This window comes from Alligator mississippiensis, chromosome 11, assembly GCF_030867095.1.
Source record: "Alligator mississippiensis isolate rAllMis1 chromosome 11, rAllMis1, whole genome shotgun sequence".
Classification (NCBI taxonomy): Eukaryota; Metazoa; Chordata; order Crocodylia; family Alligatoridae; genus Alligator; species Alligator mississippiensis.
In genome coordinates this window covers 14,893,419-14,913,868 of record NC_081834.1, presented here as the reverse complement: position 1 = coordinate 14,913,868, position 20,450 = coordinate 14,893,419, and the positions used below count along the sequence as shown (strand labels likewise).

The window sequence follows — 20,450 nt, the reverse complement described above, 5'->3', positions numbered from 1 at the left end:
TCCACCTCGAGAAATGTCGGTTCTTTGCTGACATCACTGGCAATCCCTCAATTCAAGGATGATCCCAATCACAGCTCACTGATGGGTCTTGAGGTACAATCCTTGAGGCACAGACCCGTCCGCAGAAGTTGCGGGTTTTTGCACAGGGAGAGTAGGTCATAGGCCAGGATTTCTCCCCTTTCCTTCCTCTGCTTCTCTTCTTTACTTCAAATGTGAGACTCATAGATTCATAGATGTAGGGTCGGAAGGGACCTTGTAGATCATCAAGTCTGACCCCCTGCCCTGGGCAGGAGAAAAAACTGGGCTCAAATGACCCTAGCCAGGTAGACATGAAGCCTCCTCTTAAACACCCCCAGGGTAGGAGCCATCACCACTTCCTTTGGAAGTTGGTTCCAGATCCTAGCCGCCCTGACTGTGAAGTAGTGCCTTCAGATGTCTAGTTTAAACCTATTCTCTAACAATTTGTGGCTGCTATTCCTTGTTACCCCAGGGGGCGCTGGGGGAACAGGGTCTCTCCCAAACCCTGCTGGTCCTCCCTGGTGAGTTTATAGATGGCCACCAGGTCCCCCCTCAGCCTTCTCTTGTGAAGACTGAACAGGTTAAGGTCCCATAGCCTCTCTTCGTAGGGTCTGCCCTGCTGTCCCCGGATCATGCAGGTGGCCCTCCTCTGGACCCTCTCGATCCTGGCCACATCCCTCCTGAAGTGCAACGCCCAGAACTGAACACAGTACTCCAGCTGTGGCCTGACCAGTGTCGCATAGAGGGGGAGGATCACCTCCTTGGCCCTGCTTGAGATGCACCTGTGGATGCACGACAAGGTACAGTTAGCCCTACTGACCATGACCTCGCATTGTCGGCCCATGTTAATCTTGGAGTCAGTAATAACTCCAAGATCTCTTTCTGCCACCGGGCTCTCAAGAAGGGAGTTTCCCAGCTTATAAGTGTGCTGCTGGTTCCCACTGCCCAAGTGCAGCACCCTGCACTTGTCAGTATTGAAACCCATCCTATTTTCGTTAGCCCACCCCTGTAACCTGTCCAGGTCCTGCTGTAATCTGTCCTTCCCTACTAGCATGCCCACCTCACCCCAAATCTTGGTATCATCAGCAAATTTAAACAGGCTGCTCTTCACCCCATCGTCCAAGTCACTAATCAAGAAATTGAACAGTGCGGGTCCAAGGACCGAGCCCTGGGGGACTCTGCTGCCCGCTTCCCCCCCAGGTCAAAAAAGACCCGTCCACCACCACCCTCTGAGTACGACCCTTCAGCCAATTTGCAATCCATCTGACTGTGTAGGCATCAATGCCACAGTCGCCTAGTTTTTTGATGAGAATGGGGTGGGAGACCGTGTCAAAGGCCTTCCTGAAGTCCAGAAAGACTACATCCACCGCAACACCTGTGTCCAGTGCTGTTGTGACCTGATCATAGGAGGCAATCAGGCTGGTCTGACAGGACCTGCCCCTAATAAAACCGTGCTGGCTGCCCTTGAGCATCATTTCTGCAGCTGGCCCATCACAGATGTGCTCCTTGATGATCTTCTCAAAGAGTTTCCCCAGGATGGAAGTAAGACTAATGGACCTATAGTTGCCTGGGTCCTCCCTCTTCCCTTTTTTGAAGATGAGGACCACGTTGGCTTTCTTCCAGTCATCTGGCACCTGGCCAGAGCACCACGAGTGCTCGTAAAGCTGTGCCAGGGGCCCCGCAATGACCTCTGCCAATTCCCTCAACACCCTGGGGGTGTTGAGGGAATTGGCAGGGGTTATCGTGGGTCGAAAAACACGCTTTGCCTTGAAATGGGCAGCTGCTTGGTTGAGGTTGGGGCCCCACTGGGTCTGGGACCTCAACTGGTTTGACCTCAATCAGTTAAGTCTGATACTACATTCAACCAGGTTTATCTGGAAACTGTTTACACTTGGAAACTGTTTTATGTGCACTGAACTTCTGTGCTGTCACAGGTTTAAACCAGGTTCTGATCACATACACCAGTTTATGTGCAACTTCTGTCCTGAGTCAATCAGCAGTCCGTTCCTCCCAGCTCTCGACATTGCCATCCATTTCCTCCAGGTCTGCCTTCAGCGTGTCCTTACAGCGTTTCCTCTGGCCACCGAGAAACCTCAGGCCACTCCAAAGCTGGGAAGAAAGCCCTGGTTTTGAGAGTCGGGCGTCCACACAAAGCATCTGGTCCAGCGACACGGGTGCTTGAGGATCACTGACTCCGCGGTGGGGCCGCCATCATAAAGGACAGTCCGGTTGTCCTCTACCCTGTATTGGTACGAAACCCGATGCCTTTACATCCTCTGTTTTTCTCTTCAAGAAAAAGAGAAGGCCCTTCTCATAACTGCACTTCCCGGTCTGAGCTGTCCCAGGGAAACGTTTGTTTTCTCTTCAAGAGAAAAAGAGAGGACATAAATGTGTTGGGTTTCCCTTGAAGAGAAAAGTAGAGGAGATAAAGGTGGGGTTTCTCTTGAAGAGAAAAACAGAGGACATAAAGGCGTGGGGTTTCGTGTCAACAGGGGACAACCGGACTGTGCTCCGTGACGGTGGGGTTACGTACCCCTGGCCGTCTTCCCGGCCCGGAGCCGGACTCAGGACCCGCGATGGCGGCGGGCGCTGGCCCGGCCCGCGGGCAGGATGCTCTGGGGGCCGCGGGGGCCCGGCTCTTGCCACAAGGACCGCGCTTCGCATCCGCAGAGCGGGGTGGCCGAAGGCGTCGTCGTACACCTGGATCTTTGCCGAGATCCCCACGAGTCCAGCCGAGATCCGCACCGATGTGCTCTTCTTGTCCCCGCAAAGAGGCTGGAGCGCTTCCCGGGCGCAAACCTCGGGGGCCGCGCGGAGAGGCCCGAGCGCCCGGCTCCTCTGCCGACGGCGGACCCCGGCTCGGCCCGAGGGGGCGGCGGCCGCTGGGCCGGGACGAGGAGGCGGAGGCGGAGGCGGTGCCGGCCGACGCCATCCCCGCGCGCCGCCAGGCCCGGCTGCGGTGCGGTGCGGTGCGGTGCGGGCCGGGCCGGGCCGCCATGGGGCCGGCGGGCGAGGCAGAGGCCGGGGCCGGGTCGCGGGTGCGGGTGGCGGTACGCATCCGGCCGCTGCTGCCGCGGGAGGTGCTGCGGGGGCACCGAGCCTGCGTGCGGGGCGACGCCGGGGCCCGCACCGTGACGCTGGGCCGCGGCCGCCGCTTCCAGCCGGACGCGGTGCTGGGCGAGGCGGCGGCGCAGGCGGCCGTGTACGGGGCCTGCGTGCGGCCGCTGCTGCGCGCCTTCCTGCGCGGCTTCAACGCCACAGTCCTCGCCTACGGCCAGACCGGCTCGGGCAAGACCTACACCATCGGCCAGGCCAGCGCCTGTGAGTGCCCCGCCGCCCGCCGCAGCACAGACCCTGCCCCCGGGCAGGGACCTGAAGCCTGCTGTGCAGCCCCCGTCTCCTCTTCTCAGTCCTGTCCCCAGCCCCTGAACCGGGTCTCTGCGCTCGCTCCAGTTTGTCCACGTCCTTTCTGAAGTGGGGGGTGTTCCCGGGGCCCTGCCTGCCCTCCCCAGGCACTTGTGTGCCCTGTCTGCCCCCCGGGACCCTGCCATCCCCCTGCCTCCCCTCCCCTCCCCAGGCACTTGTGTGCCCTGTCTGCCCCCCGGGGCCCTGCCATCCCCCTGCCTCCCCTCCCCAGGCACTTGTGTGCCCTGTCTGCCCCCCGGGGCCCTGCCGTCCCCCTGCCTCCCCTCCCCTCCCCAGGCACTTGTGTGCCCTGTCTGCCCCCCGGGGCCCTGCCGTCCCCCTGCCTCCCCTCCCCTCCCCAGGCACTTGTGTGCCCTGTCTGCCCCCCGGGGCCCTGCCATCCCCCTGCCTCCCCTCCCCTCCCCAGGCACTTGTGTGCCCTGTCTGCCCCCCGGGGCCCTGCCGTCCCCCTGCCTCCCCTCCCCAGGCACTTGTGTGCCCTGTCTGCCCCCCGGGGCCCTGCCGTCCCCCTGCCTCCCCTCCCCAGGCACTTGTGTACCCTGTCTGCCCCCGGGGCCCTGCCGTCCCCCTGCCTCCCCTCCCCAGGCACTTGTGTGCCCTGTTTGCCCCCCAGGGCCCTGCCGTCCCCCTGCCTCCCCTCCCCAGGCACTTGTGTACCCTGTCTGCCCCCGGGGCCCTGCCGTCCCCCTGCCTCCCCTCCCCTCCCCAGGCAATTGTGTACCCTGTCTGCCACCCAGGGCCCTGCCGTCCCCCTGCCTCCCCTCCCCTCCCCAGGCACTTGTGTGCCCTGTCTGCCCCCGGGGCCCTGCCGTCCCCCTGCCTCCCCTCCCCTCCCCAGGCAATTGTGTACCCTGTCTGCCACCCAGGGCCCTGCCGTCCCCCTGCCTCCCCTCCCCTCCCCAGGCACTTGTGTGCCCTGTCTGCCCCCCAGGGCCCTGCCGTCCCCCTGCCTCCCCTCCCCAGGCACTTGTGTACCCTGTCTGCCCCTCAGGGCCCTGCCATCCCCCTGCCTCCCCTCCCCTCCCCAAGCACTTGTGTGCCCAAGCTCCTCTTTCCCTGCCAGCAGCCGGTGCCGAGCGCTCCCACCCCCCTTGGGACAAACGGTTCAGACTCCGCAATGGAGCACGGGGGTTTCCAAGCTGGCATTGGTGATGCTTTGCCTGGGGGGACCAGCCCGCATGTCCCTACTGGTGGCAGAGCGTGGTGAGCGAAGGTGTCGCCACGCAGTGACACTGGTGAAGGTGACGTGTCGAGGACAGGAGCAGCGGGGCTTTGCAGGGAAGAGAGCGTGCGGCTGAGGGCACCTGAAACCCACAGTCTTGCTGGGTGACTGGGAGTGTCAGGAGTCGGGGATGGTGTACCAGCAGGGCTGAGAAACACAGCGGGGTGGTGGGGAAACCTGGGGGGACTCAACCTCTGAGTTGTGGCCGTTTTGCACGCGGTGCATGAGAAAGCAGGGCTGGAAGGGACCATGAGAAGTCTAGTCCGACCCCCTTCTCAGAACTGCAGCTTCTCTGTCTGAGCTGTCCCAGACAAACATCTGTTTCTGGTGCCCTGCAGAGGGTTTTGCAGCACAATCAGGTGCTGCCCATGCACAGGGTTTCCTGCATTGCTGAACTAACACCACTGAAGGAACCTGATCCGCGCTTTGCAGGACGGTATGCTTGTCTGGGACAAATCACTGTGCTTGAGCAGTGCATGAACTGTGCAGACCTCTCTGTTACCTTGCAAAAAGCAGGCAAGGAGATTGTGTTTGGTGTGGCAGCATTCAGGATGGTTTTCTAAGGATACCTTCTCCTTTGGTATGTCTGAGCCCTGCTTGCTTTACTTCTCCATCAGTCCTAACACAGGGAGTTTGTCATTGATGTTCTTTCTTGTTTGGTTTGTTAATATTATTGTTTGAGAAGAAGTGTTTCCTTTTTCCTCTTCCTAGAAATGCTTTGGCCATGAGGGACTGGTTGGGTATTTTTGACCCTCAAGACCTCTTAAAATATACTGTGCACATGCAAAACAAAACTTACTTTGAGAATATAAAAACAGTTTCGTATTTTAGATGCATCTTGATTCCTCCCCCCAACTCCTCTTAGGGCTATCTCTGTGCCCAGTGTGAAGCTAATTTCAGATAGGCCTGGCTTATTAGAGACAAAAAGGAGGCAATTTAAAATTCATATTCAAGAATGCTGAGGCCAGGTCAGGGCGTTCTTACCCCAAAATAGCTGTGTGTGCTTGGAGACCGTTCTGAGCTCTGCTAGGCTCAAAAGAAGGCATGCTGCAGCCTTTCCATGCTCTTTGTTACCCACTGATGTGAAGATGTACTTTTCTCTTCAAGGAGCACTTGACAAGCTCTGTGCAGTGGCAAGGCACTGGCAGTGTCCTTTGCTTCCTTGCTTTTTACCTGTAGCACAGATGAGGGGTTCTGATTTGATTTTTATATTGCGATTTGAGGTTATGGGGCAGGATCGGGGGTGTGGAGTGGATGACTTTTAGGTCCCTTTGGATTATAGGTGCCTGTGAATGCAGGGAATTGGATAAGATGAACTGAAGCCCCTTGCAGTCCTGTTTGTGCGACTGTAATGCAACACCTCTGGGGTAGAGGGTAGCAGGGAAGCAGTAGTGGGATGAGGGAATTCCTGGCAAGTACCCTCAAGCAAACTATTATAAGGAAACACCCCTAAGGATCTTTAATCCCTACCGAGCTGTGTCACGGTGTGAAATGTGCTCTGCAAAGTGGCTCCTGCTTTGTGGCTGGGGCCCACCCTTGAATTGATGTTTTAAGCTTCCCTTGCATCTGATAACTGCATGCGTCTCTCCCTGCCAGCTTCCATCAATGAGGATGAGCAGGGCATCATCCCTCGTGCCATGGCTGAGGCCTTCAAACTCATTGACGAGAATGACCTGATTGACTACACGGTCAGAGTGTCCTACCTGGAGGTGTATAAAGAGGAGTTCCGGGATCTGCTGCAAGTGGATACAGCCAGCAAGGACATTCAAATCCGCGAGGATGACAAAGGGAACATTGGTACGTGCAGCTGCTCTGAGACTTCCTCTTGCAGTCCTTTCCCTGGCAGAGCTGGGTACTTACCCCTGCAAAGTAGTGCAAGGTGCTGCTTCTCCTTTAGCTTCTGACACTGGAACAAGGACTGTCTCTGGAACTGATTTTGGCTGTTAGCAGGCTTTGCTTTGTCTCTGAAGGCAAGGTTTTTTGTTTTTTTTAGCTCCCCATTAGTCCCACCAAAGCTGCACAGGGACCTGACCTCCTAACAGTAACCCTGTGCCCACATGCCACTGTGTGCTGTTGGCTACACAAACTGTCCTGCCTTCTTGCTCTAGTTTGATGGGAGACTTGAGTTTAGGCACTTCAACAAGGAAAGTAAGTGTAGTCAATAAAGCCAAAGCTGCCTTGGGGTGACCTCCATAGGGGTAGAGGTTATTCTGAGTTGCATCTTCATTCTGGCTTGTCATACCCTTCAAGGGGTATTGGGCATTGCTAGGGCAGAAGAGATATGGGCCTTAGGTAAGAATTTTTCTGCTACCTCACTCCTGGTTCATCCCCTTTGAAAGCTCTGTGTTTCTATACCATGGCACAGCATGGGAAGGGACAGAAGGGACACCCTCTGGCCTCAGTTCTCAGCAACACTTGAAGCATATGGCTCCTCTTTCTTCAGCATGTCTGGGACCCAGGAAGTTCAGCCAAATGATGCTGTAGAGGCCTTGCTCTTCTAGAGAGCTTGTGTGGGGCCTGGGCCCATTTTTCAGTTCTGGGACCATTTCTGATGTAGCTCTGCTTGGCTTCATCTGTCAGTGTGCAGTCCATGCTGTTACATTGATAGGAAGGAGGGATTTGTTTCTCTCAATGAGCCAATGCTGGTTGTGTACTTGTGACTGAGCTTGTGTATCCTTCACAATAGCACAGCTGTGTATGCATCACAACAGTAACCACATACCCAAATAACCAAGGGGAAATCCTATACGCAGGGGACAGATTTCCCTTAGGGTGTTCTCTGAGCATGACTTGGATGCCCTTCCAGTGCTGATATCCCAACTGTCCCTTTGTGCAGATTTCCTTGGCACCAATGCAGACTGTTTCTGCTACTCTTCTTGTCTTGTTGCAGTGCTGTATGGAGTGAAAGAGACAGAAGTGGAGGGGCTGGATGAGGTCCTGAGCCTGCTGGAAATGGGGAACACGGCCAAGCACACGGGAGCCACCCACATCAACATGCAGTCAAGCCGTTCGCACACCATCTTCACAGTGACCATGGAACAGCGGCGGGGTGCTGGCCGCCTCGCCCTCCATAACTGCTCCGTGGGCCTGGCCTCAGGCCAAGTTCTGGTCTCCAAATTCCACTTTGTAGACCTAGCGGGTTCAGAGCGGGTTGTAAAGACTGGAAACACAGGAGAGAGGCTGAAGGAGAGCATCCAGATCAACAGTGGGTTGCTGGCCCTGGGGAATGTGATCAGTGCCTTGGGAGACCCCCGCCGGAAGTGTAGCCACATCCCCTACCGGGATTCCAAAATCACCAGGTACCACAAGGCCCCTGGGCTGCTCATATGGCCTTGTCTCCTGTGCATGCTCAGTCTTGCAGCGGGGCCCTTTGGCCTCTTTATCCCTTCCCAGCATGCTGAAGGAAAGGGCTAGCTTGGTCAGTCAGGTTTGGTGTCAGAAGCCCTTTGCTTGCACAAGTTGAATTTGCTGGGACTTGCCCACAATGGTCATTCTCTGAGGCTTTCAGACTGTGCGCTTGGTTCTGAAGGCGTCAGTGGAATATCTCTTTGAAAGACCATGCATCTCCCATGCGTAAAACAGAGCCAAGGAAAGACTGAAAATCCAACTTGTTCCAAAGCTTTTCCCTTGTAATGCATCACATGGGGGTGATCCATGCTGCTTTTGCTTAAAGGATTAGGAGCTGCTGAAGAATTTCCTGCCCATTCCTGATTAGCAGTGACCTGAAGATGCTCCCATCAGACATCTGCATGGGAGCTTGTATGAAATAAGGTGGTCTCAGTCTAGTTCCCAGCACAGATGTGTCCATATTTGGACCTAGAACTGATTCCTTTATTGTCATCCCCAGCCAGTGTCTCCAGAATCTGAATTCCTGCTTGCTCCCAGTGGTGGCATCTCCAGTTAGTACTGAGGGACTATAAAGGGAGAAGTCAGCAGTGTTGCAGGCTGTTTCCTCCCTCAGGGCTGCTATCCTGACCTCTTTTACCAGGTCTAGGTAGAATATGAGGGAAGCACCTTGCAATTCTTGGGTTTCAGGAGGGGTAGTGCTGGCAAAACCCTGCCCCAGCCCCTGCGTGTCTACAAGATGGTGGGCTGTGGCATTTTTCTCTGATTTTCCTTCTCAACTCTTCTCCTCAGGATCCTGAAAGACTCCCTTGGAGGCAATGCCCACACTGTCATGATTGCCTGCATCAGCCCTTCCTCCTCCGACTTCGATGAGACCCTCAATACGCTGAATTATGCCAGCCGTGCCCAGAACATCCAGAACAAAGCCGTGGTGAACTGCCGCAAGGAGACTGAGCATGTGGAGGAGCTGCAGTTGCAGATCAAGAGCCTGCAGAAGGCGCTGGAACAGCGCCACCGCTCTGAGACCCGCATCATAAACCGCTCAGATGCGGCCAAGCAGGGCTCCCAGGACCACATGGCCCGCCTGCTGGCCGAGTGCGCTCACTACCGGACCTGCACTGATGCTGCCTACCGGCTCCTGATGGAGCTGCAGGAAGAGGGCAACCTCACGGTAGAGCAGGTCTTACGGGTGAAGGAGTGGCTGTGTGCGGTGGAGAGCGAGAGGAGCGAGTTGACCTCAGCTGGCCTGGATAGCGGCATTGAGAGCACTTCAGCAGAGGACCGAAGCCCCAAGGCACAGGGCTCCAAGCCAGCAAAGGTCCAGGTACAGAGCGTCAGCCTTGTTTGAGCACAGAGGCAGCATGACCGTGGGCCTCTGGTGTGGTTTGCTCATTGCCTGGGAGCGCTGGGGAAACTACCAGGTAGACCCAGCTACAGGAGGTGATGTTTGTCAGAACCAAACCCTTGGAGGTACCTGGTTAGAAAAGCAGAGGAAACACTGTTAGCACTGGAGGTGGAGACTGAGGGCAGATTGTCCCAGGTTTCAGCACATGTAGAGGTGTGTGGAGCCTCTAAAGGCACAGGACACCAATGTGGGTGCCACCCTGGAAGATCCAAGCTCAAATTCCTGTGGTGCTGGACAAGACCCTTTGGGCTTGTGCATGGTGAGGAAGAGGCAAACCTATGGCACAGAGGCTGCTTCCTTCCTTCCCCCACCATGGGCACTTAGCTTGGAGGGTCAAGGGGCAGCCAGTTAGCATGCACAAGGAGTGCATGCAGGGAGAACATGGAGGAACTGCTGCCAAGTGATATCCCCAGGCAGATGAGCTCCTCACCTCTGCATCAATAAAAGGATGAGGGCTGTGGCTTTGCTGTCCCTCCCAGGGTGTGTGGATAAACCCTGAGGGACCCTCTGGTACTCTGGGGAGGGGTTGTGGTATGTCAGAAGATGCATGCTCCCCCTTATGCCCTGTACAACTTGGCTGCCATATGGATTGTGGAGTGGGGAGGCTGAGGCCCTGCTGCTGCCTGACAGCCATTTTCTAACCCTGCTAGCTCTTGGGGGCTGCGTACTAACAGTGCAGAGACCCCCTTAGCCAAGGAGCACAAAGCACCTCACAAGCATCATCCTCGAGCCTCTTTGTCCCTCAGAAATAGGGGACACATGAAGCTCACATGACCAAGCACTGAGAATCAGTTGTCTATGGGATGGGAAGCAACTTCTGCACAGGCCCTCAGTGCAAGACAATGGCAATGTATAGGGGGTGCATGTGCACCCCCTGAGATTGGCGGTGCGCCACCCGAGAAAAGCGCTGCCGACATTGCTGGTGGCACCTGTGGGTGGTCGTCGCTCGTCACATTCCCCCTCCGCCACAGACACCACCAGTGATGTCTGTGGGCAGTTGCCAATCGCCAATGGTCGCCACCAACACTGCTAGCAGTGTCTGCAGGTGGTCGTTGACCATGGGTTGGTGCTCACCACCCCCACCATCTCCTGCTGCCGACGCCCCTGTGGCCACCTGCAGGAGCTCCCTGCTGCCAACACTGCCATGGCTGCCTGCGAGAGTTCGCTGCTGCTGCCTGCAGGTAGTCTCTGTGCCCCCTCAGCCTCTGGGGCCACATGTCATTCATAGTGAAAGAGATGGGGCAGGAATGGCTGGGGAGTCCTGGCTCCTGCTGGGGCAGAACATCATTGTCTTACAGGCTGGGAAGCCATGCATTTGGGATCAGTTTCTTCTTTAGTTTTTCCTGCTAAAGAAGTCAGAGTGTGTGGCAGGGTACATAGTACCCCAGCTTTGGGGATCCTGATGCAGTTTCTTTCTTCCCTCCCTGGGGCCAGGTGAGCCTAGAGAACGGGTGTGAATTGGGCAAGGAGGACCATGTTGTCAGGTTGCAGAGGCAAGTGGAGAGGCTAGAGGAGGAGAACCGGGACTTCCTGGCTGCCCTGGAGGATGCCATGGAGCAGTACAAGCTGCAGGTATGTAGCCTTGGCCTACCCCCATGCAAAGATCCCTTTCCCCTCCTACTGCCTTTTGGCACCAGCCAGCCCCATTCTTTGCCCTCCCTGGGTTCCCAGGGTCTCTTGCTCCCTTTGCCACCATTGCACCTTTACTCTGCACACAGACCAAGCCCATTTGAGATTTTTGATCTGAAGCACTGCTTGCCCCATGCTTCTCCTTTGTGATTGTTTTAGTGCCCAGATACACAGCCAGAGTTCCCTGCTGTTCCTCTGCCATCCCCATCTGGCTCCTGGGGTGGAGTGGGGGAAAGAGTATGGCCTGTTGGTTCCTGAGCTAGTGGCAGGCCTAAGGTGCATACATGGGAAACGATGTTCTTCCACCACTTCCCAGAGTGACAAGTTGCAGGAGCAGCAGGACAAGATCTTCGAGCTCCGCCTGCGCCTGGAGATGGTGGCACCCACCTGCATGCCAGAGCTCCTGCAGGATGGTCACCTGGTGGGAATCATGCAGAGACCCCACACAGCCCCACTGGATGCTGGGCAGTACCACAGCCTCAGTATGGTGCCATCCAGGCCCTCCTTTGCCAACCAGAGTGGAAGGGCTTATTGCAGAAAGGTAAGTGCATCAGTCATCCCAGGTACCAGACTTCTGCTCTTGGGATCTGCGTAGTTCCTACCATGTTAGGAGCTGTAGCCCAGTCCTTCCTGCTGCACCTGAGTGGGGGAGCAGCTCCACAGTGAAACCAGTCCTTGGCTCTAAGGCTGCCTTCTCTGGCATGAGAGATTTGGGAAAACCAGGTTTTAGGCTGAGCACTCAGGCTTTGATCTGAGCTCAGGCAGCAGCACACCTGAGATCAGCTGCCTGGGTCCAGGACCTCACTAGCTCTGCTTGTAAAGTCTTTCAGCTCCATGTTGCCTTCATATCTAGCAGAGGGAGCAGGCTGACTTCAGTGCTTGTGCAGAACTCTGGTGCCTGGGTGGTGCGTGTCTGTCTGTATGCACTAACACTTCCCTTTCCCCCATCTTTCTGCCCTGGGCAGCTTAGCAGCAGCCTGTCCGATGATGGCGAGGACCTGGTGGTGTCTTCTCAAAACTGTGCTCAGAGTTTGGTCTGCGGCCTGGAGGCCAAAGATGCAGTGCTGATACAGCCGCTCAGCAAGGATTTGGAGAGGCCAGCAGAGTCGTCCTCAGGAGAGGAGGAAGAGGGGGAACCCAAACCATCTCTGCACCAGCGCAGGTGAGATGTAGCTGCTCGTGCCAGGCCATTGTCAGGCCCTGCCAGATCTTGCCCAGGACAAGGGCCCATTTGGCCACTGCCCAGAAATGACTCTGTTGCTTAACAGAGCTACAGGATTTGGGCTGGCTTTGGCTGGGAGGGCTGCATATCGCCTGCACCTGAGAGGTGCTTTTAGAACCCAGAGACCGAGCAGGAAGAATCAGGACATGACAGTGCCTTTGTAATGCCTGAACCGCAGTCCAGAGTCTTGTTCATAATAATTGCAGAGGCTGCTACTAGTGGAGGGCAGTGGTGTTGGCCTGAGGGCCCCAGAGCCTGAGCCTTCCCTGATGGGGCCCAGCAGAGTGACAGGGTTTGCTTTCTAGCTCTGTGTCTCAGCCTGATCAGGAGAGAATTGAAGGGAGCTATGTCTCTGGGGTTGTACAGCCTTTGGCTTATCTGCTGAGGCCGCCATCTACTGTGGGTGCCTGCCCAAGGGGAAATGTGCTGACTGGAATGTGAGCCTGCCCCTTATCTCGTAGCCCCAGCCACAGTCCTGCCATCTCCTGAGCCCCACTCTCACTTAGCATCACTGTCTGATGGGCTGCGAACATCCTGGCATCCCTCTCTGTTCACCTGGTGCTACATGGCAGGTTTGGAGCAGGCCTACCTTTCTTTGGTCCTGGCTAAGCCCGGGCCCAGCTAAATGGAGCCATTTGCTGCTCTTCTAGAAATGGGATCCACAGCTGGAGCAAAAAGGAGGTTTGCAGCAAGGGGACTGAGGAGCAGAGCAGAGGCAAACTCCCACCTGGCCAGGAGAAGCCCCTCGAGCCTCCCAAGAGTAAGTGGACACTGTTCCCCTGAGGGCTTGGCAGGCAGTGCTGGGGACAGTAGCAAGAAGCATCTCCAAGTGCTCTAACTGGGGAAGGAAGGCAGTGCAGGGGCACCCTGAATGCCCAGTGCAGCCCAGCACCTGGGGGCTCTCAGGACTACTAGAGATTGTGGCCTGGCTGCTTTCATGTAGATAGAGCATTGCATGCTGGGATCTGAAGGCCTCCAGAGCTGCACGTGTGCTTCCTAGATGAGGGCAACAGGGGCTGTGTTCTGCCAGCTCTGCTGGTGGGCTGGCCTGTGTCCATAGAGATTGGGCACCTTCTGGGTGGGGTCTCAGGGCATCTTGCTGTATGTGGCAGGGGCCTGCGGGAGGACGGAGCCATCTGGTCCATGGGGTGGCCTGTCAACAAAGGACTCAGAATGGCGACTGGTGCGAGCGCAGCAGAAAATCCGGGACCTGGCAATAAACATCCGCATGAAGGAGGAGTTGATTACAGAGCTCATCAAGACAGGTGCACAGTGGGGACAGGGTGGGGGCTTGCAGCCACAAGAAGAGCTGCAGTTCTTTCCCCAGTGAAGCTAGAGTGGACTTCTTTCCATGACTCCCCTTCCCTCCCTGTGGGTTCCTGCCCTCCATGCCTTGTCTAATGGAAGAAGGGCTTAGCAACCAGCCCCAGCCTCTGCAACTACTAGGGTGACTAGGAAGGAAGGCCAGAGAGGGGCAAGTTAGGGGCATATCTGACTCTTGTAGGAGGTGGGTAGGGCGGAGCAAGGGCAAGTCCCCTCCCAGCCCTGAGTGGTGTGGCTGTTATTGAACAGCTGAACCCCATCAAAGCGAAATAGCTCCTTGTCATTGGAGTCAGCTTGTACGCCCTGCAAGTGGTACTGGCAAAGGTCCTGTGCCATGTTGCTACCACTCCTACTCCAGGTTGTCTGGCAGGTGCCTAGAGCCTCTGGCTGGTTTGGGAGGAGAGCTGGGAACTGGGCTGAGGGGTAGTGGGGCAGATGCTTACACTTGCATTCCAGGCAAGGATGCCCAGGCCATGAACAAGCAATATTGCCAGAAAATCAGCGAGCTGGAACAGGAGGCGGAGCAGGTGCGGGCTGAGCTGAGCCACAGCCAGAAGCAGTTGCAGGAGCTGGAGGGCAAGGAGTTGCAGGATGCTGGGGAAAAGCGCCGGCTGCAGGAGTACCGCACAAGGGTGGCAGCCGCACAGAGCAAGGCACAGGTCAGTGTGAGCAGGGCTGCTCAGCGCTGGCCTCCAGGGGCTTTGGCCTACCTGTCCTGGGCTGTGGCCCTTGGGCTCAGAGGATTGCTGAGGGCTGCTTCTCCCCAAATGGAGACTGGGGGGCTCTAAGGAGCAGGATGGGGGGTACTCCGCCAAGGCTAAGTGCAGCCATCCTGTGGCAGGTCCTGCGTGAAAAGCAGCAAGTGACAGAGAGGCTAGTGTCGCTGTCAGCCCAGAATGAGAAGCGGGTGCAGGAGCTGGAGAGGAACATCCAGCTGATGCGGCGGCAGCAGGGGCAGCTCCAACGGCGGCTGCGGGAAGAGACAGACCAGAAACGGCGCCTGGAGACTGAAGTGCACAAGCGGCAGCACCGGGTCAAGGTGAGTCTCAGGCTTGCTTGCTGGGCCCAGCTGGAGGGTGGGGGAAGCTGCTTGGGTGTTATGGGGAGATCTTAGCCTCATGTGCCAACCAGGAACTGTGGTAACTCTGGTGGGATTGTGGAGTGAGGGGAAGGGCTCTCTGTCCCAGCCAGCAGCAGGCCGTGGGAGACTGTACTGCAGCACCTGGGGAAGCCAGTTAGGTTGATTGGTGGGTGAGGTCGCGAGGAGTTCAAATCTGTTCCTCTGCCCCTGGCTTTGGATCAGCCCCTTCCTATGCTCTTCCAACACCCCACTGCCTCCTCCCCCCTGCACAGGAGCTGGAGCTGAAGCACGAGCAGCATCAGAAGATCCTGCGTATCAAGACTGAGGAGATCGCCGCTTTCCAGAGGAAGCGCCGCAGTGGCAGCAACGGCTCTGTCATCAGCCTGGAGCAGCAGCAGGTGAGGGGCTGGGAGCCCCACACCCTCCCAGCCTGACCACATGGCATCAGCTAAGGCATGGAGTCCCTGAGCCCGCTAGGAGGAGGTGTCCTGAAATCTCCCTGCTGGGCGAGAGAAGCTCACCCTTTGCCCCAGCACTCTCTCCGTGCCTTGGGAGAGAGTCCCACATGCTGCCGATACCCCATAGTCCCAAGCCTGCCTTTTCTGGGATCTTCCCAACCCCATGAGACTCCTGGTGGGTGAGGCATGAAGTTGTGGGAATGAAACCCCATCTGCCAGAGCTAGGGCAGGTGGTTGAGAGAGGCTGGCCACCGGGCACAGCAGTCACCTGCTTCTCCAGGGGTTGGCATGCTGTTCCCTGCTCAGCCTGACTCCCTGTGCCCCAGGCTGCTATTGAAAAGTAGAGATTACCAGCCTGCCTCCCTCCTGGGGCCACAAGGGTACATCTGCTAGGCAGATGTACTCAAATCTCCAATAATAGGGCCCACATCAGCCGAAGCCTCTGCCCCCTGACCTGACCCCAGTTCCCGGTCATTGATGCAGCTGTCTGTAACTCTCCCCTGTGTTTCACTTCCCTTCCATCAGAAAATTGAAGAACAGAAGAAGTGGTTGGACATGGAGATGGACAAAGTCCTGGAACAGCGTCGTGCCTTGGATGAGCTGGAGGATGAGCTGAGGAAACGGGAAGCCATCGTGGCCAAAAAGGAAGCATTGCTGCAGGAGAAGAATGGCCTGGAGAGCAAGAGACTCCGCTCTAGCCAGGTGGGCAGCTGGGGGTTGCTCCAATGTCCTGCCCCTTGGCACCTGGACTTGAGTTGGCTGGAGGGCAAGGTGCCTGGCAGGCTACAGGAGGTGCTCTGACCTGAGCTCCCTCAGCCTCCTCAGTGAGCTGTCTTGGACACCTTCCCTCACAGGGGTTTCATGGTGACTTGGATTGGATTGTCTTTGGCTTGGGCAGGTGAACTGGAGGGAGGGCAGTGGAAGGCCTGGATTTCCCAGGACAAGATGCTTATTGGGGGTCCTGTTCCTCCTGCTGCCCCAGGCCCTGACTGATGACATTGTGCGCATGTCCAGCCGCCTGGAGTACCTGGAGAAGGAGCTGATGGAGAAGAATGGGCAGCTCCGCCGTGGCAGTGCCCACGATCAGCAGCAGATCCGGCAGGAGATCAACAACCTACGTCAGGAGAAGGACCAACTGCTCAAGCAGAGGCTGGAGATCGACAACAAGCTGCGCCAGGGCACCCTGCTGTCCCCAGAGGTACCCTGCTGCTGTGTGGGAGGGGCTGACCAGGGCTGCTACACCTGCCCTTCCCACCCTGTACACTAGCTCCTTGTGGTCCCAGGGAAATGGACTCTGCTGGGCCCTGTCTGGCACAGATAGGAGCTACTGCAGCTGGGACAAGAGCAATGCATGTTTGGGGCAGGAGCGGAATAGATGGGAGGGTCCTCACAAGGCTGGGACCTGGGTATAGTTTGCCCCTGCCATCCCTGATTCTCCTACTGGGTGGGGGGTGCTACCCTGCTCTAATCCGCAGTGACAGCAGCTGCCTTCCTCTCTCCACTCCTGGGTGGCAGGAGGAACGGATCTTGTTCCAGCTGGATGAGGCCATCGAGGCACTGGATGCGGCCATTGAGTACAAGAACGAGTCGATCACATGCCGACAGCGGGTTTTGCGGGCCTCGGCCAGCCTGCTGTCCCAGTGCGAGATGAATCTCATGGCCAAGCTCAGTTACCTGTCCTCCTCCGAGACGCGGGCACTGCTCTGCAAGTACTTCGATAAGGTGGGAGCCATCTGCATGCCCTGCCCCAGCTCCAGCCCCTGGCCTGCCATTGGGAGCTCCCCCCTTCCTCCCCTTGAAGCTTGGCTTCCCCTTATAAAGTTTCCATGCTACAAACTCAGCAGTTTTGCAAACACCTTCAGCAGGGCAGAAATGCTGGGTCCTCTCATGGGTCCCTGGGTCTCAACCAGGGCCTGGCTCCCCAGCTGTCTGCAGTGGCAGTTCATGCAGTGCCCTGCTTGCTGCTGAAGCAGCTGCTGCTCTGTGAGGGACAGGGCTCCCTCAAAGTTCACGTTCTTCCTACACCATGAAATGGCCTTGGTCAGTTGCTGGACATGGGGAAGGAGGTTGCCAAACCCAAGGAAGGCCTGACTGGTGGCTTGCTCTGGGGCCCTGGGCAGGTGGTGACACTGCGAGAGGACCAGCACAGGCAGCATATTGCCTTCTCGGAGCTGGAGATGCAGCTGGAAGAGCAGCAGCAGCTGGTGTCGTGGCTGGAGGTGGCGGTGGAGCGCCAGCGCCTGGAGATGGATCGCCAGCTTACTCTGCAGCAGAAGGAGCATGAGCAGAACATTCAACTCCTACTCCAGCAGAGCCGCGGTGAGTCCCAGCCACCTCCTCTGCTCCCTCCAGACCACAGGCTCCCCGACAGCCGTGCCTGAGCCAACCCTCTTCGCCCCCTCCCTTCACAGGGTAATTACAGCAGCCTTTTCAAGGCCAGCCTTGCACCTTCTCTTTGTAGAGCACCTGGATGAGGGGCTGGCCAGCAGCAAGCTCCAGTATGAGGCAAGGATCCAAATGCTAGAGAAGGAACTGAACCGTTACATGTGGGCAAACCAGGAGCTGAACCAGAGGCTGAGTGGTCTGAGCCACCTGGGTGGGCAAGCCCGAGGTAAAGGAGGCTGCAGTTACCGCTGGCAGGGTTAGCAGTACTTTCACATGCATTTGTATGAGCAGAGGAGTCTAAATGAGTGATGCTCAACCTTTCGGCCCTGTGGGGTGGGGTGGTCCATGTGCCAGAGCCCCCAAGCCAGGCTCTGGGGCCTGGCATCACCTCCAATGGCCCCATTGCACTGGGATTGGTCCCCGGGGTCCTGGCACTACCCTGTTCTACCAGGGTTGAGTCCTAGGGGCACCCTTTCCCATCAACACCCCCCTCCCCCCATTAGGGTTTGGGGCTGGGGCCTGGTGCTGCCTCCACCTAGCCCTGTACACTGGGATCAGATGCTGGATCCAGTGCACAGAGTGTGGAGTTCCTTAAGGGTCTGGACATTTAGCTGTGAAAGAGCAGTGCCATCGCTCTCCTGCCTCAAATTTCCAGATCTGTGGGGAGCCCAATAGGCTGGATTACACAGGACTGCGGGCTGGGCACTGAACACCCCTGGCTTAAATTGCTTCTGGAGCAGCAAGGTGAGCAGGGAGCATCCCCTGCCAGAGGTTGTTGCTGTAGCTGAGGCTTACACAAGCAGCAGGGGAGACACGCTACAGACCCATTCACTCCCCTGGATAACAGGTGCCCCCAAGTTCCTATGTTGTCCAGCAGTGAGGGGTGGCTGTCTTGACTGAATGCTTGTTGTGTCCTGCAGGACTGGAAAGGAACTTGCCTGGGGCTGGGGACAAAGCTCCCACCCTGCCTGCAACCTGTGAAGAACCTGACCCAGCTCTCGTGGATTCACAGCCCGCCTGCACTGGAGAAAGCTCCAGGTGCCAGGAGGAAAACAGAGACTTGGTGAATGCCCCCCTGCCCGCTACATGGCGGCGCTCCTCCCTGCCCAATGATTGCCCACCAGAGCTCCGGCAGAGGGAGGCCGAGCACGCACTCAGGTCAGGGCAGCCCCACGAGGTGCTTCTTCCCTGGAACCCGGCGCTGTTGCCCAAGTGCCGGCGGGAGCTGCGCAGAGCCAGTCCCAGTGTGGCAGCTGTGCCTTGCCACCCTGCCATGATCGATGTGAGGAGAAACCCGCTGTAGCCCATGGCTCAACACTAACCTTGCGCCAAGCTGGAAGAGCAGCTGCCGCTGTGCAAACAGGGTACTCTTCCACTCGCCTTAGCCAGGCCTAACACACCAGAAAGGGAACACCACATCACAGGGGCAACATGTCACTTAATTTCACTGTGAGTTTCCCATACAGGCAGTCCTCCCTGTTCCTGCTTCCTACCAGGGAGGGGCAGACAGAGCTCCCCTCCTGCCCTCAGACACTGCAGGCTTGGCTGTGTCCACAGGAAAGGCCTGTGGGCTAGGGCTAATGCCAATGTACATAGATTTGTAGTAGCTTTTATACATTTCTACTGTCACTTTCTAATAAAGCAGAGTGCATTTTATTAAAGGAGGCATGTGCCCCAGTCTCTTAAGCAGGTATACGGACTTGGAGCCCATCCTAGCATTCATTGTAGGTAGAGGTGCCCCAATATATCCATCACATATCAGATCAGCACCGATAAAAGGAAAATTAGCATTATCGGCAATTGGCTTTTTTTGGCCAGTGTAGCAAATATTGTCACCAATAAATGCTGCATGCAGGTGTGTGGCTGCAGCATGCATGTGGCCAGGAATACAGCTGGGCAGCTTGGAGAGCAGCGTCCCGCAGGTAAGTTGTGGGGTGGGGGGCACAGATTGAGGCCCCACTGTGAGGGAGGGGCAGGGGCAGGTGCTGCTCAGCCAGGACAGTAAATGCAACTGCTGGGAGCAGGACAGCTGTGGCTGCCCCCCAGACTTATACATGGGGTGAGGGTGGGTTGTGGGCTCGGGGCCAGGGGCTGCGTCAGCCTGGCAGGGTGGGGCTGGGCTGAAGCTACACTCAGGGTGCATGGCGGCAGCACTGGGAGCAGGGGCTACGGGGAAATTTGGGGTGGTTGCAGCCCACCCTGTAGCCCCCTGGCCCAGCCCCCAGCAGGCAGTCTGCCTTCACCCTGAGCACAAATCCAGGGAGTACGTGCCCCCCATGTCTCCCCTGGGATGAGCAGCAGTGGGGAGCCACCTGCAGCTCCATCCTGCTCCTGGTGGAGTTACATTCACTGCCTCAACTGTGGGGGCCTTGATCTGCCCCATGCCTTCTCTCCTCCAGTGCCTCCCCCCGCCTGGATTTATTTGCCTGGCCTGCTCTCCAAGCTGCCTGGCTGCATTCCAGTATCCGATATGGCCGATTAATAATTGGCCATCAATAGCAGCCAAGAAAACCTTTATCAATTCACCTGATTGTAGGGAATTTCGTCTGTTCCTTTTTTCCCTGGTGAAAAGCTCCTATTTTTTATTTCCGTACGGTCACAGCAAACCAGGTTCAGTGCACAAGACCCCATCCTGGATCTGTATGTTTATGGGCATAGGGCTTGGATTTTACAGCTGTGTCTGAATGCTGCAGCTGGCCTGTGTTGTCCCTTCTTTTGTGTGAATAGGAAGCACTCTCCTCGAGCCTGTAATCAGATAAGTATAAGTCTTTTCAGGAGTGGATTAAGTCTTCCCCAGTGCTTCACACTGGCTGCCTCCTCTGCAGTGCCTGGGTTTTGTAGATCCCAATCCTAGTGTCTAACCTTCCCATGCATTAGATGAGCAAAGCCACCAAACAGAGCTGTGGATTCCACAAATGACAGCACAGCACCTAGAA

General features: G+C 57.0%; 1 protein-coding gene across 3 annotated transcripts; it reads left to right on the top strand.

The window, feature by feature from the left end:
* The first annotated feature begins 2,631 nt into the window (after positions 1-2,631).
* KIF7 (kinesin family member 7) lies at positions 2,632-19,175 on the top strand. Of its 3 annotated transcripts, none has more exons than XM_059714594.1 (18): positions 2,633-3,339; positions 6,263-6,463; positions 7,557-7,965; positions 8,804-9,335; positions 10,851-10,988; positions 11,362-11,586; positions 12,011-12,207; positions 12,918-13,027; positions 13,380-13,532; positions 14,047-14,249; positions 14,432-14,629; positions 14,944-15,069; positions 15,655-15,831; positions 16,112-16,327; positions 16,645-16,851; positions 17,250-17,448; positions 17,591-17,770; positions 18,435-19,175. In XM_059714594.1, exons 1-18 carry the CDS (start codon positions 2,766-2,768, stop codon positions 18,815-18,817), a joined length of 4,428 nt encoding a protein of 1,475 aa, XP_059570577.1. In that variant the 5' UTR covers positions 2,633-2,765; the 3' UTR covers positions 18,818-19,175. The 3 variants fall into 3 exon arrangements, with proteins under 3 accessions (XP_059570578.1, XP_059570577.1, XP_019332940.2); XM_019477395.2 differs by having other exon boundaries at positions 2,634-3,339; positions 17,591-17,740; XM_059714595.1 differs by lacking the exon at positions 17,591-17,770 and having other exon boundaries at positions 2,632-3,339.
* The last annotated feature ends 1,275 nt before the right edge of the window (positions 19,176-20,450 follow it).